Raw genomic sequence first — 19,457 nt, 5'->3', positions numbered from 1 at the left:
GTTGCGCTGTGGCTGCTTAGTGTGACATTATCTCTCTCCATGCTGTGATAAATCTGCCTCAAGGAATCAGCGTTTTAAACCAGAGCAGGAATGAGCTCAGCCACCTATCCAGGCTTAACGCATCTGTATACTCTTGAGAAAGAATCGAATGAGATACATTTACAATTGTATGACACAGTTCCGTTTCTGTCTGCAATACAGTATAGAAACCATTTCACTGGAGCCAAGACCAATGCGTTTAATAGGATTGATCTTCAATAAAATGGCTGCTGCACTTACACTGGAGACAGTTTTCAGTAACGTAGATTGTTGATAGAGGCAAGCACCGGCTGATTACCTACTAGTCTACTCACTTCCTGCACATGGCAAGCTGCTGCTGTATACAGGGAACTGGAAGCTAATTGTCTACGAGGTAAAGATATTATAGTGCACATACTAACATCCTAGATGTGTAGCCTCTTATGCTGTACGTGTTCTCATGCAACTCATACTGTTTATGCTTTGGTGACTTCTTGTAGTGTAGTGTGTGAAGGCGAGGATGTGGTACACTATAACTTATATGTGCATAGGTAGCAGATGTGGCTCTCCAGCTGTTATTACGCATTGTTGCTTAAGCATACACTACAAACATAGTGTGGCACTACAAGTCACAGTGACAGTAAGCCATGGCTCTGCTGTAGCACTACAAGTCACAGTAGTAGTCTTGGCAGTCTGATGTTGCACTACAAATTGCAGCACACATCTGCAGTGTGCTGCAACACTACAAGTTGCAGATTGACCTGGTATTCTGCTGTGGTACTACATGTGCAGCATTCCTTAGCAGTCTGCTGCAGCACTACAAGTCACAGCACATCACAGCAGTCTGCTGCAGATATAGTAATGACTATATTCTGTAAGGCAGGGGTGGGGAACCTCAGGCCCGGGGGCTGTATGTGGCCCTCCCACCCGGCCGGCGGCTTTGCTAGGAGTCAAGTACAGGTAATTCTCGTGAGAGGTCAGTAGTTCTCGCAAGATTCCTCTTAATCAACAGCGGCCGGAGACTGTCAGTCCTATTCAGCGGCAGCCACCGGAGCGTGGGACGCCTGCAGCAGGACAATTTGTAATTGCAATTTTTACATATGGCCCCGGAAGGATTTTTCCCCATACGAACGGCCCTTGGCACAAAAAAGCTTCCCCACCCCTGCTGTAAGGTGACAATATATGCACCTTTCCTTAGATAATAACCTAGACAACTTTTTATTTGTTTTACAAGCTTCTAGCTTCTAGATTCGTATTATATCACAACGTCGAATGTATGGGATATGGTCATCAGGTTGACCACTAAAGGTCATCAGGCACTAGGTCAAGACCTATATTAAGTTGACATGGTCAAAATGTTGACACAAGCATTAGGTCTACATGGAAAAGGAAGAGATGCTCTTATTAGAGCTGCTCCTGGCGATTCTATCGACATTCACCGCTGCTCACCATCCACCCCGCACGCCCCGTTCTGACGGAGCACCGCCATCACCCTCCACCACCTGCCCGCTGCTCTCATCCCACACTAACCCTGAAGATGTGCATGTGTCCCTCTAATGAGAGCTGCTCCATCTGTATGTTTTCTGGACAACCGTGATATTTAGATCTCCATATTAGCGCATACCTCCCAACTGTCACGATTACAGCGGGACAGTCCCGATTTTCGGGTCCTGTCCCGCTGTCCCACCCACGGCAGGCATTGTCCCGCTGCGGGGGGTGGCAGTTGGGAGACCCCCCAATCTAGTAGAATAGACGCTGTGCGCATGCGCACAGCGTCTATTCTCGTATGAAAATGAGGTCGCGGCTAATTAGCATAAGCTGCGCCCTCATTTGCATACGCCCTTTTAGGGCGCTTGCGCGGCTTCACCGCGCGAGTGTCCCTATTTCAACAGGACAGAAGTTGGGAGGTATGTTAGCGCACACACACATATGCTTTTGTTTTTGACTAGTATATATTTTCAAAATGAGTTACCTAAAATTATATTTTGCAGCTATAGTCAGAGGACATTTTATATTAGGGTTATAGTGCAGATCGTTATTATTTGTAGAATACAAACCCAAAACCTTTACCTGCCTGGTAATACAACAGTTGTGTTACCAGTCTCAAATGCAAAGTATAGCAAGTAACATTCTGAAAAGTGCATTGTGAATTAAATCACCAATAAGCTTGCTTTACACTGAGAACAGTGGTTTCTAGTATCCGGCCCCTTTACCTTGGATATTACATATGTTAAAGCACCAGTGAATATGAGTTCTTTAGGTGCCCACACACAATGCAGTGTGCTCTGTGCATTTTGTACTAGATCGCATTGCATCTGTTTGGCAGGAAGGAGCCTGCACATTTAAATCTATGGCTGTGTTTACACAGAGGGCAGTATTCAATGCTTTTCCCTGTCACAGCTCGCACTGTCAGTATTCAACTGACCCCCTGCACACGCCGTTTCCACCTCGCTGGGTATTTACGGTAACGTGGAAACGGCTGCCAAATCAGCGAGGCTTGCGGGTAAATGCAGGGGGCTCCCTGCATTAGCCACGAACCTCGCCATTTGGGGGAATCGCAAGGATTCCCCCTGGAATGTTGAATACAGTGAGCTGCCGTCGTGGGGGTTAAATGGCGAGGCTTGATTGTTTTCGGCGATCCTCGTCGTTTAACCCCCTCACTGGCCGCATTGAGTACAACCCAGAGCATTTTAGCAGGATGCTTCCTCAAGAGGATATATATACACATGCCTGCTGAAACACAATGTGTAGGCACAAGAAGCTGCATCCTGCTAAACAGGATCCTGTTTGACTGCATCCTGCTAAAATGCAATGTGTAGATGCAGTCTTAGGGAATAAAGGCATGCCAAAAAGCTTTGAGTTTTGCTGTGCTAATCCAATGTTATAAGATTGTTGTTTCTTTATTGTAGGATAAATTAAACAAAGAAAATGGTTTTGAAAAAGAAAAAAGAAATTAAAGTCGATGTCTTGACACTTGATGGGCCCAATCTTGAGAAGCTTAGAGGTAAGCATGTTACATGAGCGCTGTGTGACACATTTTTGGTATAGCACTTTGCTCTGCATCTAATTTTGTGTAATTACCTGTTGGGTGTGGTATATTTCACTGACAGTCGGGATTCCGACAGTCATTACTCAGATGTCGGAATCCCAACTGCACAGCGGGGGGAGCGCAATGAAGCCCCTTTAGGGCTCGCTGCGATCACCACGCTGCGGGCATGGTGGCGAGCTGTGCTCGCCACCTATTTTATTCTCCCTCTATGGGGGTCGTGGACCCCCACGAGGGAGCAGTCAGGTTTCCGACGTCGGAGGAATGACTGTCGGAATCCCGACTGTCGGGGAGCTGTCCGGCACCCGGGTAGAGGGCCTGGCCACTAAAAGCTTAAGTGAAAAGCTCCGCCCACCCCCATCAGACCTGTTATTCTTTTAGTGCCTTAGGGGAATTCAATTAACTGCTGTAATTTACCAAAAGCTATTTGATCCTTCAGAGCTATTCAATTGTCCGTGAAGCCATTTTTATCTGTGCGTACATTCATGGTTACCATGGACTACCATTAGGTAATATTATATTCTTTATGGAATTCACTCCAAATCACTCCATATACAAATGACATCTTAAGGTGACTGGTAGTTCTTTTAAACTATTTGTCACTTTTTAACGGGCTCTTGTTTATTTTTATTTTTCATACATTTTTTTGTATTGTTGCATTTTTACCAGTAATATATACAGCCAGTTTGACCGTGCTCCCAGGTTTCTTAAAAGGGGTCAAACAGCCTTTTCTGGTAAGCTGCTTTCAGATTCTATTTTATAATGGACTGGAAACTGAAGCACCTAGTATTGCTTTTCTATCTATGTAGTAATACAGTAGACATTGGGATTGTCTACATTCAACATGTTGACACTGAGAATATCAACATTATGAATGTCAACAGATGATTTTAGGGTTATGCCCCTTTCCCACTGCAGCTAAAAAACGGTAAATTGCAGATTTTCAGCGCAATTTACCGTTTTAAGGCTGCAGTGGGAAAGTGCCAGAGTTGAAATACCGTTTAAAGTTAAATTGTATTTGAACCCGTGGTACTTGTTTCCTAGCACGGCCACAACGATTTCTATCGTGGTGGTCGTGTCGGAAAAAATCGTGTCGGTCGCGTCGGGTGCATACCAAAACGCACACGATGCGACTGACGCGATGTACCCGATTTCTCCATAGGCTTCAATGTTAAAATAATTTAACATTGAAGCCTATGGAGAAATCGGATCCATCGTGTCCATAGGCTTCAATGTTAAATTATTTTAACATTGAAACTGAGTCCATTGAACATAGTAAAAAATGGGTAAAGGGCCAATATGGGCCATTTCTCATTGGGTATGGCCCCGTCAAGTGTGTAAAAAATAATGGCCCCCCATTGTGGCCGCCACCCCTACGATTGACGCGAACCCGAAGCGTGGCGAGCGCAGCGGTGCGCGTCCTCCGACCTTTTCATTCCCCTACTATCCACGTCGGCGTGGAGTTGAGAATAGATTAGTGTGGCGAGCCCCGCGAGGGGACGCGGACAGCTGTGAAGCCCGCGAGGGGACGCGGATACCTGTGAAGGTATCCGCGGGGCTCGCTGCGCTCGCCACGCTTCGGGCTCGGTGGCTCGCTGCGCTCGCCACACTAATCTATTCTCAACTCCACGCCGACGTGGATAGTAGGGGAATGAAAAGGTTGGAGGACGCGCACCGCCGCCCCTCGCGGGCTCGCTGCGCTCGCCACGCTTCGGGTTCGCGTCAATCGTGGGGGTGGCGTCCACAATGGGGGGCCATTATTTTTTACACACATGACGGGGCCATACCCAATGAGAAATTGCCCATATTGGGCCTTTTCCCATTTTTTGCTATGTTAAATGGACTCAGTTTCAATGTTAAAATATTTTAACATTGAAGCCTATGGACAAATCGGGTCCATCGCATAGGCTTCAATGTTAAATATTTTAACATTAAAGCCTATGGAGAAATCGGGGGCATCGCGTCGGACGCGCATAGGCTTCAATGTTAAAATATTTTAACATTGAAGCCTATGGGGAAATCGTGGGCATCGCGTCGGACGCGCATAGGCTTCAATGTTAAAATATTTTAACATTGAAGCCTATGGGGAAATCGTGGGCATCGCGTCGGACGCGCATAGGCTTCAATGTTAAAATATTTTAACATTGAAGCCTATGGGGAAATCGTGGGCATCGCGTCGGTCGCGTCGTGTGCCTTCTTAAGGCACACGACCGACGCGATGTACCAGAGTTGGGCTTTTTTCAAAGGAAATCGCGGGCATCGTGTGCCTTAAAGTTAAGGCACACGATGCCCGCGATTGTGGCCGTGCTAGGAAACAAGTACCCAACCCGTTTTTAAAGCAGAGTCCTACACGTTAAAATAACGTTTAAGAGGCAGTGTGAATGCCTCTTAAACGTTATTTAGCCTTCAGGCAGTCCCAGTGCCTGATGAGAACTAGTAGTTCTCACTTTGTGCATGTGTAATGAGTGCACGTGCATAATAATGAGCCACTCATTACATATGCGCATATGTAATGAGCGGCTCATTATTATGCACGTGCACTCATTACGTATGCGCAAAGTGAGAACTACTAGGTCTCATCAGGCACTGGGACTGCCTGTACCCTGCATGGACCCTGCATGGACCCCCGCTGCCTCCCCACTGCCCTGCATCCCCGTGCAGGTAAGTACAAGGGGAGGGGAGGTGGGAGCACAGGGCAGGTACGGGGGTTAGGCACTCTTTACACTTGGGGGGGGGGGTTAGGCACTCTTTACACTGGGGGGGGGGGGGGTTAGGCACTCTACATTTTACAAGGTTCACTGCAATGGGAATGGTACTTAAATGGTATTTAAAACGGTAATCTGCTGCAGTGGGAATGCTAATACCGTTTTAAATACCATTTAAGATTACCAGTACTTTAAACTGGTCTGCAGTGGGAAAGCAGTATTAGATGACAAGTCAATGGAGCAATGTGTTGGTTGCATTCTGTACAGGTCTGCCCTTACACCTTCCTGTCTGCAGACATTTATATTTCAGCAGAATAATAGGTACATCAGAGTGTGGTTGCATTTTGTCACTTCTGTGCTGTCACTGTCCCCATTTTATTGCTGCCAATAGCACAGCAGGTGTCATTCTTTTACCAATGATGCATATCCCCATATTTACTGTGGAAAATGCAGAACCTACATTTGGTTTCCTGATACCATCCTTTATAACATGATACCATGTTTGCTATTTGTTACAGGTTTTACAGATGACCAAGAACAAAATTTGCCATCCCTCATCTTCCAGTGTTTACAGCTACAAGATGGAGTCCAGCAAATTCACTGCATCAAAAAGGTAAAGCGTAGGCAATGTAAGATCTATCTATCTATCTATCTATCTATCTATCTATCTATCTATCTATCTATCTATCTATCTATCTATCTAGGTTAATGGAACTGAGCTGCTCCAGGAACTTATCCACAGGGTCAGCCTGTAGCCAATCAATTAATTAGAGCATCCAGAGGGACAGACCAATATACTGTAGCACAACTTTTTAAAGCCCCATACACACTACCATAAAGGCAGACGGTACTTGTGAGTTATCCGGGCGCCCGATGTTGAAATTGAATGTCAGTACAATAAGAGTACGATGCGACGCGATTTCCCTTGAAATGTCCTTGTATCCAAAATCGCATCGTAATCGCGTCGCATTGGATGCTATTGTATGGTATACAATGGCACGCGATGCGACGCGATTTTAACACATTTCAATGAAAAAATGCCCAAAACCCCCAAAAACTGACAAAACTTAAATCCCATCCCCATTGTTAACGCCACTCCACTATTGACGCCAACCCGAAGCGTGGCGAGCGCAGCGGTGCGCGTCCTCCGACCTTTTCATGCCCCACTATCCACGTCGGCGTGGAGTTGAGAATATAATAGTGTGGCGAGCGCAGCGAGGGGACGCGGATACCTTCACAGGTAAGCGCGGCCCTTCGCGGGCTTCACAGGTATCCGCGTCCCCTCGCGGGGCACGCTGCGCTCGCCACGCTTCGGGCTCGGTGGCGCGCTGCGCTCACCACACTATTCTATTCTCAACTCCACGCCGACGTGGATAGTAGGGCATGAAAAGGTCGGAGGACGCGTACCGCCGCCCCTTGCGGGCTCGCTGCGCTCGCCATGCTTCGAGTTGGCGTCAATAGTGGAGTGGCGTTAACAATGGGGATGGGATTTAAGTTTTGTCACTTTTTGGGGGTTTTGGGCATTTTTTCATTGAAATAAATGTAAAATCGGGTCTCAGGGACCATTTTACATTGATTCCAATGTTTAAATCGGGTACACTGCTAAAATCGGGTGCTGATCTCGTCGCATCGCATGCCATTTGGTTAACACGCGATGCGACGCGATCCGATCCGATGGTACCCGATCTAAAATCGGGCGCCCGGATAACTCACAAGTACCAGGCAGACACCATGTACGATAATGATATCGTTAACACAATTATAGGCCCTTATTCTGATCGGTGCGGCCGGATCCGAATATGCGGCCAGGACCGTGCGTGCGAAACCCCGCCTTCCATACGGATCGCCAACTCCGTCCGTACGCGGTAAGAAGCTGGCCGAACGGACCGCACGTGTATTTTTCACGGAATACGCCTCCTCCATCTCAGGGAACCTCCCCCATCATTCGATGGTCGCAGACCATCGAATGCAGGACCGAGTGGTCCACCATCTCCCGCAACCTCAGACTACACGGACATTTTTCCGTGCAAAAGCAAGGATCTGGGCGGGCAGCTGACATCCGGCGATGTCATATGTCCGCCCCCTACACGTGCGTCACGACCGCATTACCATACGTACGCCCAGCGTTTGCATGGGAACGCCCATGAAACGCGGGGCGTATGCATATGGTAATGAGCCCAAATAGCCCTTCACGCCCCTCTCCACCCCCTGTTCGGAGTGTTCACATTTCATGCGGGATTTGGCCGTACGCCCCGCTCGCACATGCGCAGAGACGCCTCTGCACATGCGCAGACACAAAACATCGGCGGCACGAACGCACGCGGATATTACCGCACCAACCAGAATAAGGGCCATAGTGCTTATTGTCCGGTGTGTATGAATGAAAAAGATAACGATGCACGCTCCTGTGGGGTTTTATCAACCCCTTTCCCATCTGTACATGCAGTCAGATTTGGCCAGCGTTGTTTATGACCAGTTGCATATTGTTCAGAGGTTACAAATGCTAAAGAAACATTTTTCAAAAAACAAGATGGTCTGTAACAGTGCATGTTTTACAGATCCCCTTTTTACATTTAGCTGCAAAATGTTTCTTTTATAGTTTGGTGATAAAGTCTGACTATCAGAGTAATATTGTAACTAGCTAAAAGCCAAACTAGTTGACAGCAGGGTTAGATTATAGAGGGGCAGTCGCTACTTACGGTGGGACTCGTTCCAGGAGGAGCCAGGACTGGAGTGTCACTGCCTCAAGCCCCTTGCATTATATTTGCTTAGAGTCCATATCTGTAATACCCTAACCAGAACCCCAAACTATACCTAATGGCCTAAGCGCTTCACGAAACCAAATGCAGTATCCCTAGTTCCCTGACCCCTAAATTAACCCTAAGAAAATGTATAAATCTTCTCTGTGTCATAAAGGAAAGGGAGAGTTACAAAGAGAAGCTTGAGTTTGGGACGTTCATAGTGAGGGGTTCTGTCACAATCGGAAAGAGTGGGATGTGTTCTACCTTATGTGTTTCATTATGACTGGGCTGTTTTCCTTCAGGTCTTTTATATGCCATCATTTCATATTTAAAGCTACATTTTATTAAACAGTGGGCTTTATTTATCATACGCAAATCTCTGTTTATATAGTAATTTGTTAATGACATAGGGTGAGGGAGTGGTTTTTTATTTAATCTTTAGTACGTTTTGATTACAGTTGGCGGTTTTGCTTGCTGTTTAACTTATCGGCTAGATAAAAAAAAAATATATATATATATATTTTTTCAGATTGTTCCTTTCTTGGAAACCCTGGGACCCAGCGGTTCTGCTGACCCTGAAGTCCTCCGCTGCTGCTTGACTGTCCTGGCTGAAATGTTCTTTGCAGCTAGTGCCAAGAATCCCCTGAAAAAGGTTTTGGCAAGGTAAATCATAATTTGGGTATTTGCCAGTGTTATTTAACCCTTTGGGTGCCAAGTGAATTTGTCAAAATTGGTGTGAAAATTGCCCAGCAAACATTTATGTTCATCGTAATGACCTGTAATGATTACCTTTTATATAGGAAATATAATCTTTTTTTCCACAACGTTTTTTATTTGACTCTATATAACAAATGTGAGCGACGTTGGCATTTTTAGCCGCTATTTTGTCTCTCTCTCACAGAGATGTTGGCAATCAAAGGGTTAAAGTCAATTTCACCTCACACATTGGGCCTGATTCAGTCCTGTTCGGTAGGCTGCGTATATTCGCAGCCTAGCGATCAGGTAAACGGCGCCCCGCCGAATGTCCAGCCTGCGTTCGGAGGGGTATGCCCAGCGTATCTATGAGCCGCCCACTGTTTTTGTGGGCATTCCCATGAAACGCTAGGTAGTGCCCTGCGTCCGGCCACTGCCTGCACCTGCGAGTTTGATACCCGCAGAATGCGTTCGCATCCCCAAACTCCAAAAATTGGCCTGGGGAAAGAAATCACCCCCTTGTGTGGTAACCCTCCCCGCTTCCACTTACGACAGCATCTCCAATGATGGAGGGTGGAATCACAAAGGCACGCATCTATAAATTACATCTGCTTTTTCATTGGCTCTTGCTGATGTCAATCCAGTCACTGGGCCAGATGCACTAAGCTTCAAAAGTGATACAATTGAGATTGATATACAGCCAGCCAATCAGCTTCTGCCTGACATTTTCAAGCACAGCTTGTGACATAGCAGGAAGGAGCTGATTGGCTGGCTGTTTATTACACTCCATTTTATCCCTTTTGAAGCTTAGTGCATGTGGCCCATCATCTCTTACTACCACCAGTAACCACCAGCAGTTTTCTTAAGCTGGGTTTTTAATTGAGTTGTTTCTGTTTTAATATGGATGCTGAACATTAGAAGCTCTTACTTTATTAGTAGACTCCAGAATATGCTGCATTGAATACAATGTAGGGTCTCAGGGCCAGATTCTCTAAGCTTCAAAAGTGATAAAATGGAGAGTGATAAACAACCAACCAATCAGCTCTTGTCTGCCATTTTTCAAATACAGTCTGTGACAATAAACAACCAACCAATCAGCTCTTGTCTGCCATTTTTCAAATACAGTCTGTGACATGGCAGGTAGGAGCTGATTGGCTGGTAGAGAGAGACCTCTACCTAAATACTAAAGTGGAGGTACTATGGAAAATGATGTAATTTTGTACGGTATATAGTAAAAAAAAATTTTTTAATACTTCAACATTAGTAACAGATTTTTATTTATTTTCAATATTTTATAAATAGAATGGCAAATGTATACACATTATATAATACAATTTGAAAAAAATTGTAAAAATATAAAATAGGGTCAATAAAAGTGTATAAATAGCAAACTTATTGGCTCAGTTTGGTTAATCGGTGAACACACAATATTAGCAGAAAACAGTTATCTAATACAATAACATTTCTGGGAAAACACAATCCTAGAAGAATGAAACCAAATTAAAAGGGGCAAGAACAAGTCGTAAGGACTTCAATATTGTACCATGAGGTCAGTGACACTGCAGCGCTCAAGGATTTTTTTTATAGAGGGGAACAAGAATTTTACATAAGGCACCCATATATTAAAAATGCTTTTGGCTTGTTTGTCCTTATCAAGAGACATTTCAAGCCAGTCTATCTGAAACGTGTAAGAAACTCTAGGCAAGAACAATTGAAACATCATACTCATGCGAATCTATCTATCTATCTATCTATCTATCTATCTATCTATCTATCTATCTATCTATCTATCTATCTATCTATCTATCTATCTATCTATCTATCTATCTATCTATCTATCCACATGAGTATGATGTTTCAATTGTTGTAATATATATACAACAATTGAAACATCCTAACATCATGATCATGCGAATACTGTAGATAGAGCGGAGAGCACACCTCAAAACACAAACACACAGCTTGTCCAGTGCCTTCCAGGGTCCTGCATGGAGGGCAACAATATCTTACAAAATCAACTCTCAGGCAGAGGTAATATCGACGTTTCCGAGAGGTTTAATTCACTTCTTCTGTCCTGAAGAAGAAGCTAATTCAACCGATTTGAAACGTTGATATTACCTGAGAGTTATCTAAGAGTTGATTTATTTCCGAGTGCCACCATCGGTAAGATGGATATATCTATATCTATATCCTAAAGAGCTGCCTTTGGTGTAGGGGAGATAATTAAGTCCTAATTTTTTTTTTTTTGGTACTTGTTTCCTAGCACAGCGCCCCCGATTTTGATCGAAGTGCATCTTATCGCATCGCATGCAATTCAATTTTTAATTGTACAAGCACCCTGATGGGTGCTTACAATGTTAAATGCACCCCCGCTATCAACACCAACCCGAAGCGTGGCGAGCGGCGGCGTTACGCGTCCTCCGACCTTTTCATACACCCACTATCCACATCGGCGTGGAGTTGATATTAGATAGTGTGGCGAGCGCAGCGAGCCACCGAGCGGACACGGATTACTTTACATGTATTCCGGGTCCCCCTCGCGGGGCTCGCTGCGCTCGCCACACTATATAGAATCAAATCCATGCCGACGTGGATAGTGGGGGTATGAAAAGGTCGGAAGACGCGGACCGCCGCTCCTTATGGGCTCGCTGCGCTCTCCACGCATCGGTTTGGCATTGATAGTGAGGGTGGCGTTGACAATGGGGGTGCATTTAACATTGTAAGCACTCATCAGGGTGCTTGTACAATGAAAAATCGCATCGCATGACATTTCAGGGCAGCTCCACATGCAACGATACAAACCTGCATCTGAGACTGCACACTTAACACATTTAGAATCAGCACAAATGCTCATTAATGTTCTTCATTTCAGGGTATAATACTCCCTGTTTAGCAATTTATACTGCATTTCCGTCTATGAAGCAGACACTAAATTCTTATCAATACGTGTAAATGCTGAAAGAAAGAATTGGTGAAAGAGTAATATACAAATAATAGTATAGTTACAGTATTTGTCACAGTTGTTGGTATGATAACATTTTCAGACCATCCTCCTCCAAAACATTAAACAGCAAACAAAGATCTTCCCTATTCCATGCTATAGAGAGTGCAGAGCCCGGTATCAAAGGAATCTGTTCCTTGAATTATAATGCAATTATAGAATGGAATTTTGTGATGAAATTCCCTATTTAGAGCGAGAGGGTTTCCACGCAGTGCAGGTATAAGCAATAAATTATCTGACACTGTAGAGGGGAAATCAGGGGATCTCATATGCAGCAAACTTGCTAAAGGAATATCTGGGTAAAAAGTTTGTTCTATAACCGTATTTGCATAATTATTGGTGTTCTTAATCCGATCAATCCCATAGACATCAAAACAATTCACATAATACTGAAGATTAAGGTAGCACAAGTCACACAGTCCTAAAAATAAAATCTTGAGCACACAGTAAGCATAATGCAGTGTTGGCGAAGGCATTTTGGAAAATAACTTCCACAGGTTGTGTATTCCACCCTAACAAGGTACCAGGTGAGGAAGCATCTTGGGCTTGGGCGCACTGCGTAGGATGTGGAGGTACACATAAGAAGAATAGCTTATGGTGGGGTGGAAGTACTCTAATATACATCAGTACAAATAGCTGCGATAGTCTGCAGTAGTGTTCTGAATAGGTTTACCTAATATATATATATATATATCAGTACAAATAGCTGCGATAGTCATAGGTTTACCTGTTGATGAAATGGAGAGAGAAGTCAATTCACAATCGATATCCAATAAAGGTTACTAATAAAATGCCGGTATAACGCTGCTGTTGATTTTATGCTGACCCTTTATAACTAAACCCTTAATATACTAGACTTAATTAGTACATCTCTCAATTTGATTAAACCATCTGGACTGTAATGGAAACTATTGTAAAGATATGGTAAAAGCTGACTGTTTTGAGTCACATAGAGGTTTGTATAGTTATTACTTTGAGTGGTCATCGGGCATTTGCAGGCCAGGTGAAGAGGGGCGAATCGCACTGCCATTGCCAACGTTCGGAGGCCACAGCAAGAAGAATTCATCCACCTTCGTTCATTATTGAATTTCCCCCCTTTGCCTCCGATTTCTTTGTTACAAGTTGACGCCACTGCATTGTTATAATATAATCACATTTGTTATTATCGTATATATTACCATATTACCTGGGAATGCTTCTTGTAAATTACAGCTTGTTGGACAGCGTTCCGGTTCTGTGTAAGAATGATGCGGCTTGCTCCTTTACATGCTGCCTAAGGAAGGACATTGCAGTGGAAGACCCAGAACATTATAGGAAAGCAGTAGCCAACTTGGCATCATCCATGGAGAGCTTCTCTCTGGGTAATCCCACCTCACATTACAATGATTTGGTGTTTAATGTTTATAGTGCTTTCTGTACATTTTTATTTATTTCCTATGAGTAAATAAAACAGTTGAGCACTTCTAGGTACTTGTTTGGGTTTCCCTTATCCAAAATGCTCGGGACCAGAAGTCTTTTGGATGATGGATTATTCCGGAACACAAAATGCAATTATGTTGCATAAACACATGAAATACACTCAAATATAATTTATTTGTGCATGAAACAAGGTTTCAAAAATGGAAACAAAGTTTGTGTACTATCTCAGGCACCGAAGTTGAATGCCAAGCAATCATTTAGTGCCAGTGACATATCATGTCCTAGTGTTCATTCTAGCACCCGCTCTCTTTGAAAACCCATGCTGTTCCTCTTCCCTGCCTGGGGTGTCGCTGTTTGCAGTAGTGCTTCTAGCACAGTGTGGTCTGTATTTCAGTACTGATATGCAAACCAGACCTGTGCTAGAAACACCACAGCAGACAGAGACACCCCAGGCAGGGAACAGGAACTGCATGGGTTTTCAAAGATAGCGGGTGCTAGAATGAACACTGTCCCCACTAATGTTTATAGTGTAAAAAAAGAAAGTACGTTACGTAAACTATATTTTTTCGGAATAATTTGGAAAACTGATATCCGGATAAGGGACACTCAGCCTGTAATGCAGAATTTGTATTGTAGTGTTCTCATTATATGGATGAAACCAATGTGTGGTAGGTAGCGGATAACATGATACTGTTCTGCTACCCTACACCATTCACTTATGTGTTACTTCCACAAAAAAGAGGATGTATTAAAGTGAGATTGACGCATGGTGCCCATAGCGGTTAATTGCAGTCTTGTCATGCTGGGCTCCCCAAATATACAAAAGTGGATGTATTAAAGTGAGAGGGACATATGTTGGCACAGTGGTTAGCATAGCTACAGATGGAGCCGCTCTCAGCCATGGCGATGTTTCTGGTGGAACTGGCGGCATGTTGGGGGCATGTGAGTGTCTCACTCGCTCGCGTGTCCCACTCAGCAAGGTGGCGGGGACAGTGTGCTTCCCTGCTCGTCTCTGCTTCATGTAGATGGGCAGGAAGTGGGCAGCAGGGGGGACGGGCAGGGAGTGGGAGATGGCTGCAGGGCTTCTAGAGAAATGGGGCGTGCAAGCATCTCGTTCGCGCACGCCCCATTCGGTCTGGCTCTGGTGGACGGCGCATGGCGATAGAATCTCTAGGAACCGCTCTAATGAGAGTGTCTCCTTCTGTATCATTTAATGCTGCTATCCACATATTCCCAAACGAGTACATATTAAAGCCAGATGGTCATATTGTAACACAGTGGGTAGCATTGCTGTCTCATAGCACTGAGATCCACACTTCCTTAACCCCTTCAGTGATGTTTTTTTTTTAAGGTAGCGCTCCCCACTGGGCGAGTTTTTTAGGGGAGCACTACCTAAAAAAAAACCCACCACTGTGTCATACAGTAAGGTATAGATGCTGGAGATTTGGGCAATTGGTGGCTTAGGAATGATCAGATACTACACACAGTGTTAATGTGAAAAATGTTGGCAGACAGGTACAGGCACAACTGACCCAATTCAGATTAATCAAAGCTTAGAGAGAGATAAAGTACCAGCCAATGATCTCCTAGCTGTCATTTTACAGTCTTGTATTTGAAAAATGACAGAAGCTGATAGGTTGGTATCCCTATCCAAGCTTTCCTAAATACCGTTGCCTCCCTCCGATTGGAAAATCTTTATAAGCTTTGTCATCAGTGTATTTGTTGTTCAGAATCCACCACCTTTATTAACCCCTTCTGACAAATAGTTCTTCATGTACTGATAACAAGCTGTACAATATACAAAAGCTAACACCGCCCAAATGTGTTTTTCTTGCAGGAAGCTTCTGTGTCATTAATCTGGTTCAGGATGGTGAGTACCTTATTTTTTAATTACGGATTTTTGTGTTATATACTGACTTTTTTTTTAAATACATGTACTATAATGTATAGATATGTTTATCTTTGCTATGATGTGGCCTGCTGCACGGTGTGCCGGCATGTGACTATGTACAGATGCTGATCGCTCCATTAATCAATTACCGTAGTAAGTAATGAAGTAATGGAGCGATTGCCAGCTGTGAATAGTAGCAACCTTGCACGCCATGTATCATCTGTATCACAGCGAAGATGAGCATGGCTACATCTGTATGCAAACAGTGCAGAAACAGCATGATGTTAATATCTGAGACGCCTCCAGGCATTTATAGGCACATGGATGCTAGTTCAGGCTCTACTCTAAAGCGGTCTCTCTTTTTCAGCATGATTCTTCCTTTACATCTGTAAGGCAATGGCTGCCCCAGAGGTATTCCTCTTTGGTAGACTGTTTGTGGCGACATTACCTACTTGTATGTTTCATTGCATTCACACTTGTGGAGGAATTCAGTTAGCTGCTGGTAAATCTTGGTTTACCCCACCTTGCCGTAACCCACATACCGCACGATAATTCTGATGACCACACAGATGTGCGCTCACCAATATTATAAAAGGCTTACGCTGGTGGTCATAAGCTAATTCTCTATGATGCTGCGTTAAGTGTGGTCAAATATTGGGGAAACTAGCTTGTACCCCCAAAAATGCTTCGATTAACCCCTTGAGTGGTGGGTTTTGCTGGGGCAGGACAAACCTACCAGGGCAGGTTTGTCCTGCCCCAGCAAAACCCACCACAGGACATTGGAAGCCCCGTCGCATCCGCTCCAGCGTTTGTACGCCGTAGCTTCCCTGCCGCCGCTGCTCCCGCTGCGTGTCACATTCAACAGTGACGTCGGCGGCAGGCTGGGGGATGTTTGCGGCGGCTCGGGAGGACTCGGGTGCCTGAGTGCTCCCGAGTCTTCCCGAGCCGTGCCGAACATACCCGAGCCTGCCGCCGGCAGCTGACGGCGGGCGGCCGGGTCAGGGGAGCTCCGGTGATGGGGGAGGGGGGGGGGACGATGACTGGGGGAGTGCGTCCGGTGGGTTGGGGGCTCTAGAGGTGCTGCGCCAGTGGTGCACACCTGGACACCACTGGTGCGCACTTATTCTATATTAGTGGTATTAGCTCTGAACCATGTCCCAAGACAGGGACTGGGAACCTTTGGCCCTCCAGCTGTTGTTGAACTACACATCCCAACATGCCCAGCATCAGTTTTAGGATTACCAAATAGCAAAACTGTAACAAGGCATGCTGGGATGTATAGTTCAACAACAGCTGGAGGGCTGAAGGTGCCTCATTCTGCATCCCTGTCCTAAGGTGACACAAATAGTCCACATTAGATCTAGTCCAAGTCCAAAGAATCAAATGTTAACTTTAAAACAGGTTTTTTTTCCTTCTTGTGGGCTAAGAACAAAAAAGTTGAGTTTATTCCCCTGGTGCAATAATGCCACTTAATGCTTGCATCTATTTGGGTAGGGGAAAATAAACTGGTTAACACTTTTAATTGAATTTGACCCTGAAAATACAGAGAGATGCAGGTGAGGTGCATGTGGGAGAGAGCAGGTAGATGATAGGTGGATATGTTTATGTGGCTGAGGACTACAACTTTTACAACTGCAAAATTTTATACTGAACAATTTACTGTTCTGTAAATCAATATGAAGAAACCATAAAGATCTTTTTTAATATTCTGCCTTTTGCTGTGTTGCGGTATGTGTCTCTGTGGGAGAAATTTACTAAGATGAGAGTTATTTTCTCACATGGGATGTTGCTATGGGCAACCAATCAGAATCTACTTATTTATTTAGCACTTCTAGAAGATAATAGTATGTAATTGGTTGCCCATAGCAGTGTGTGTTTTGTTGATATTTTCTACTTTTGATTTTGCCACCTAGTGGCTGCTTTAAGAAGTACATTTCATTCATTTCTATTCCTTGCAGAATATATTGTATGAAAAATATATATATAATCTTTTGACCATTTGTATTTGTTTTTGAAAAAACATAGAATACATATGATGTAAATGGGCAGTAGCCACAGCACAAGGTATTTTCATACCCTCCGCTATCTTGCAATTCAAGGACATGCTCATTGGTGAATATTTCTTTCTCTTTCCGTAGTCCTTCGATTCCTGGTAAAGGTTTTGCGTGCATTTAAAAGTCAAAACAAGTGAGTACAGAACAAAATGTTTTCTATACTAATTATTTCTGTCCACTGTGTGATAAAGGAACACACTGTAACCATTTTCATTGTATAACCGCTAGTGTTAAGCAAGGAAGAAACAGATTATTTTGATTATTTGAACAGCGCCGGTGAGTGACACAATGCTGCTGTGTATGGTCTCATGGAATTGAAGCATTGATGTCATAACTGGAATAGTAAAACTAGCCAGCCATTGTTACCAGCCCCCTAGAGTAGATGACAACTCGCCTCTCATCATCATTTCACTATTGATCTTTACATCAGATAATGAACCCCTGTAATAATAAAAGGGCCTTTACTTGTGGCCACGCACCCTTTTTGAATTTGTTTCTGAATTCACGTTTCTGCTCAGATGTTGCAGGGTATGTTATTAACTATATCCGTATAATGCTTCTTGTTAAGGATATATAGCCCTCGTATACCCAGCTTAAGTCTGCATGTAAGACATAGCATATAAACTAACCCAGGCAAGTGTCACTTCTCTTGTTCTCAGGAGTGTTATGTGGCAATGGGCCATTCCCCTTATAGTTATCTCAAAAGCAAAAAAAATAAATTGTCAATAAGAAACGTTTGGCCTGGGAGTGCTGGGAAATAAATTCTGATACTTTAGGGCGCTGTGATTCAAAAAAGTTTTGGAACCCCTGGGTAAGGTTCCTGGCAGTTGGAATCCCTGCAGTCCTAATACTGCCAGTGCAATCCGAGTGGTAAGAGTGCTGGAGTTAGGGTTACTGGCCCCACACACACACACAAAGATTTGTGCCAGAGATTCATAATGGGAGATTCAGCATGAGAGATTTAAAACTGTGTTTAGGCAACTTTAGGGGAATATTTTCCTGGTTCCCAAAATATGGGGGATAAAAGGAGTAGGGGCCCCCCATATTCTGGAAACCAGCACCGGGCTCAGCCATCAGGGTAGTACCACAGCCGGGGCACGCTTTTTATATAATGTCCTGCAGCCAAAGCATTACCTCTGTGGATGGTCAGCCCTGGCCAGGTCCCTGGGGTAGTGGGGACCCCCAATAAAGCCCCCCCCCCATTCAGGGTACCACTGGCCCGGGCTGAAGCCCGAGGCAGTCCTTGGCGCCCCTGGGCTGTGGGCGCCAGGCTGATGGTTAATATCAAAAATATTGGTGGCCAGTGGCCTTTAAACACACATTGGTGGGTAGTGCACCATATTCTCCCCACCCCCTAAACCAGTGGTTCCCAAACTGTGTGCCTAGGCACCCTGGGGTGCCTCAGGACACTTGCAGGGGTGCCTTGGGTTGGTGGACCAAGATCAATTCATATTATTTATGGTCAATGTACCAGGCAAAACCAGTGCTTGTGGCGGCCAATCATAATGTATGTGGATAAACAGAAGCAAATCCTGTCCCTCACCAGATAACTGTGACATAAACACAATGCCCTTCATTTAATATTTTTTTTTCTGAATTTCTCGATAAGAAGCATTTGGCCTAGGGGTGCCTTGAAAATATTTTGATGCTCTAGGGCGCCGTGATTCAAAAAAGTTTGGGAACCCCTGCCCTAAACACATAAGCGTTGGTGATATAGGGCTCCCCCACCCCCCATAACACATAATTGTTGGTGGTATAGTGGGGGTCCGCCACCCCCCTAAACACGTAATCATTGGTGATATAGTGGGGGTCCCCTTCAAACACAAGTAAATGTTGGTGGCACAGTGGAAAAAAATACTTACCAAGTATTCAGCGGCACACCCTCACTC

The 19,457-nt window shown here is 44.5% G+C and overlaps 1 protein-coding gene across 1 annotated transcript in view; it reads left to right on the top strand.

The window, feature by feature from the left end:
• The first annotated feature begins 254 nt into the window (after positions 1-254).
• The window catches only part of THADA (THADA armadillo repeat containing), a 544,422-nt gene continuing 525,219 nt past the window's right edge, over positions 255-19,457 (top strand). Inside the window, exons 1-7 of the mRNA XM_083175704.1 lie at positions 255-412; positions 2,928-3,022; positions 6,288-6,382; positions 9,040-9,173; positions 13,417-13,565; positions 15,461-15,493; positions 17,653-17,701. Of these exons, the coding sequence (XP_083031830.1) occupies positions 2,947-3,022; positions 6,288-6,382; positions 9,040-9,173; positions 13,417-13,565; positions 15,461-15,493; positions 17,653-17,701 (536 nt within the window). The 5' untranslated portion in view covers positions 255-412; positions 2,928-2,946. The remainder of the gene's footprint in view (positions 413-2,927; positions 3,023-6,287; positions 6,383-9,039; positions 9,174-13,416; positions 13,566-15,460; positions 15,494-17,652; positions 17,702-19,457) is intronic.

The sequence above is a fragment of the Crinia signifera genome, chromosome 3 (assembly GCF_055691185.1).
Source record: "Crinia signifera chromosome 3, ASM5569118v1, whole genome shotgun sequence".
NCBI classification, from domain to species: Eukaryota; Metazoa; Chordata; class Amphibia; order Anura; family Myobatrachidae; genus Crinia; species Crinia signifera.
This window is presented reverse-complemented; position numbering and strand designations above follow the sequence as displayed.